The sequence below is a fragment of the Pteropus vampyrus genome, unplaced genomic scaffold, assembly GCF_000151845.1.
Source record: "Pteropus vampyrus isolate Shadow unplaced genomic scaffold, Pvam_2.0 Scaffold368, whole genome shotgun sequence".
NCBI classification, from domain to species: Eukaryota; Metazoa; Chordata; class Mammalia; order Chiroptera; family Pteropodidae; genus Pteropus; species Pteropus vampyrus.
Genome location: NW_011889149.1, coordinates 705,581 through 707,531, shown reverse-complemented (window position 1 = coordinate 707,531; position 1,951 = coordinate 705,581). Strand labels below are relative to the sequence as shown.

General features: G+C 45.5%; 1 protein-coding gene across 1 annotated transcript in view; it reads left to right on the top strand.

Moving 5' to 3' along the window:
• The window catches only part of ABHD2 (abhydrolase domain containing 2), a 63,267-nt gene that overhangs the window by 50,183 nt on the left and 11,133 nt on the right, over positions 1–1,951 (top strand). Inside the window, exon 8 of the mRNA XM_011379664.2 lies at positions 1,572–1,682. Coding sequence (XP_011377966.1) covers positions 1,572–1,682 — 111 coding nt within the window. The remainder of the gene's footprint in view (positions 1–1,571; positions 1,683–1,951) is intronic.

Genomic DNA, 1,951 nt, shown 5'->3' with positions numbered 1-1,951 from the left:
CTCCGTGAAGCTGGCTCTCCAGCCCCAGCTGGCTTCTCTGCTGCTTCCCTGGTTTGAATCCTATGTCTGGAACTAAACCACAGAGCCCTGATTCCCTCCCGAGCCTGGCGCATAGCAGGCCCTCAAAAAAACACAGTTTTAGGGGTTTTTGATGCCATCCTAGGAAAGGCAATCTGACTGAACGATCAGTTTCTTATTCTCTTTTTTTCAGCAGTAGAAAGAAAAGTGGTACTGCCCATCCTGGCCACGAACCCCAGGCTGGGCTTCCTGCGGGCAGGTTCACATGGTGCCCAGGCAAAGCTGGTGCTTGTGCTGGCCCAGTAGAGGGCGGGGAGAGATTTATGTCTCCCAGGCTGGCAGGACAGAAACCATTTCCACTCAGCTCATGGTGTTGGAGCATCAGTTAGTTGGGTGTGGCTCGGCCAAGGTTTGGACAGGTCTAGGGATTTGCAAAGATTCCAGAAGGGGTGAAGCCAGGCCTCTGACACCAAGTCCAAGTCCTCCGTCTGCCTTTCCACACCTCTGGAATGGACAGTGCCTCCTCCCAGGAAATGTTTGATATGCTACCGGCCCAGACTTGGCAATATTAATTAGTCCATACAGAAGGTCCACCCTGTACTTCTTAGCAAATTGGGAGAGTACTTTGGATGTGCTCTAAGTGTATTTACATTTTTTAAATTTACTACAGATAGCTAAACATCTCAAGATTTTAAGGATACTTTTTTTTTTTTATCAACATTGTCGTTTTATTTTTCCACTTTTATAGAGATATAATTGATACACATCACTGTGTGACGTAGGGACATTTTAATTCTCTCCATAGGTATATAATCTTCCTAATAATTTTTGGGGGAAAAGAATTAATGTTAAAGAAGCTTATTCCTCTTCTTGGGAAAGGTGAATGGAAACCAGAACATTTTGTTTCCATAATGGTTTTTCTCATTCTAGGGCCAAACCTCAAACCAAACTCAGTCTTCTTCCAGCTAACGGGTTGGAGAGCTGTCAATGTACCCAAAAGCTAAATGTGTTAGCCACTGTCTTCCTTGTGAAGCGACAGAAACAACTCATAAAGAGAATGTGGTTCCTCATAGAGAGGGGGCAGTGTCACCACCAGTGTAAAGACGAGGCCCCCACTGTTTGACTGCCCACCGAGACCTCCCTGCTTGCAGTGAAGGTTTTGTAATTGTCATCTAGACCCAGCTCCAACCTTGAGTTTGTCTAGTTGCCCCTGAAAATGAAAACAAGTTCTTGCCATCCATCTTTTTGCAGTTATTCAAAAGTCAGCAGTGCCAGCTCATCCTCTGAGACATTCTGAGGTCTAAAGGTGTATATTTCTAACTTACCCAGCTATGCTTGGTCGGAGACTGTCGCCTGACTTGCCTCTGGGCAAGGAAGCAGGCTCTACTGTGATTATTGTCTGCATTAAAAGTTTTTTTAATCAAAAATTTTTTCAACTTTATTGAGGTAATTGACCAATAAAACTGTAAGGTATTTTAAGTGTAGAAACGTGATGGCTTGTTTGGTTTTTCATCTGCTGCTTATTCTCTGTTTGCTTTTGTGTCTTATTGTAGACAAGCTCTTTTTGGAGACCATGTAAGGAAACCCCAGAGCCTGGAGGACTCGGACTTGAGCCGCCTCTACACGGCCACGTCCCTGATGCAGATCGATGACAACGTGATGAGGTGTGTCCACTCTCAGGGACCGGGGCCAGGAGGGAGGCTGCAAGCCAGTGCGGCCCAGTACGAGGGTTTTGCCCTGCTCACTGCAGTATTAAGGGTTTTTTTTTTTTCTTTAAATAAGTGTCCAGTATTTAAAAAACAGAAGATTTCACAGAAAATTGCAAGTTTCTAGATCCTCTTGGAAAATAAGAAGAGGATCTGCCCACTCGTTCTGCATCCCCACATCGCATAACCAAACGTGAACTGGGGCCGGGGGCGCACACGCCCTGGTC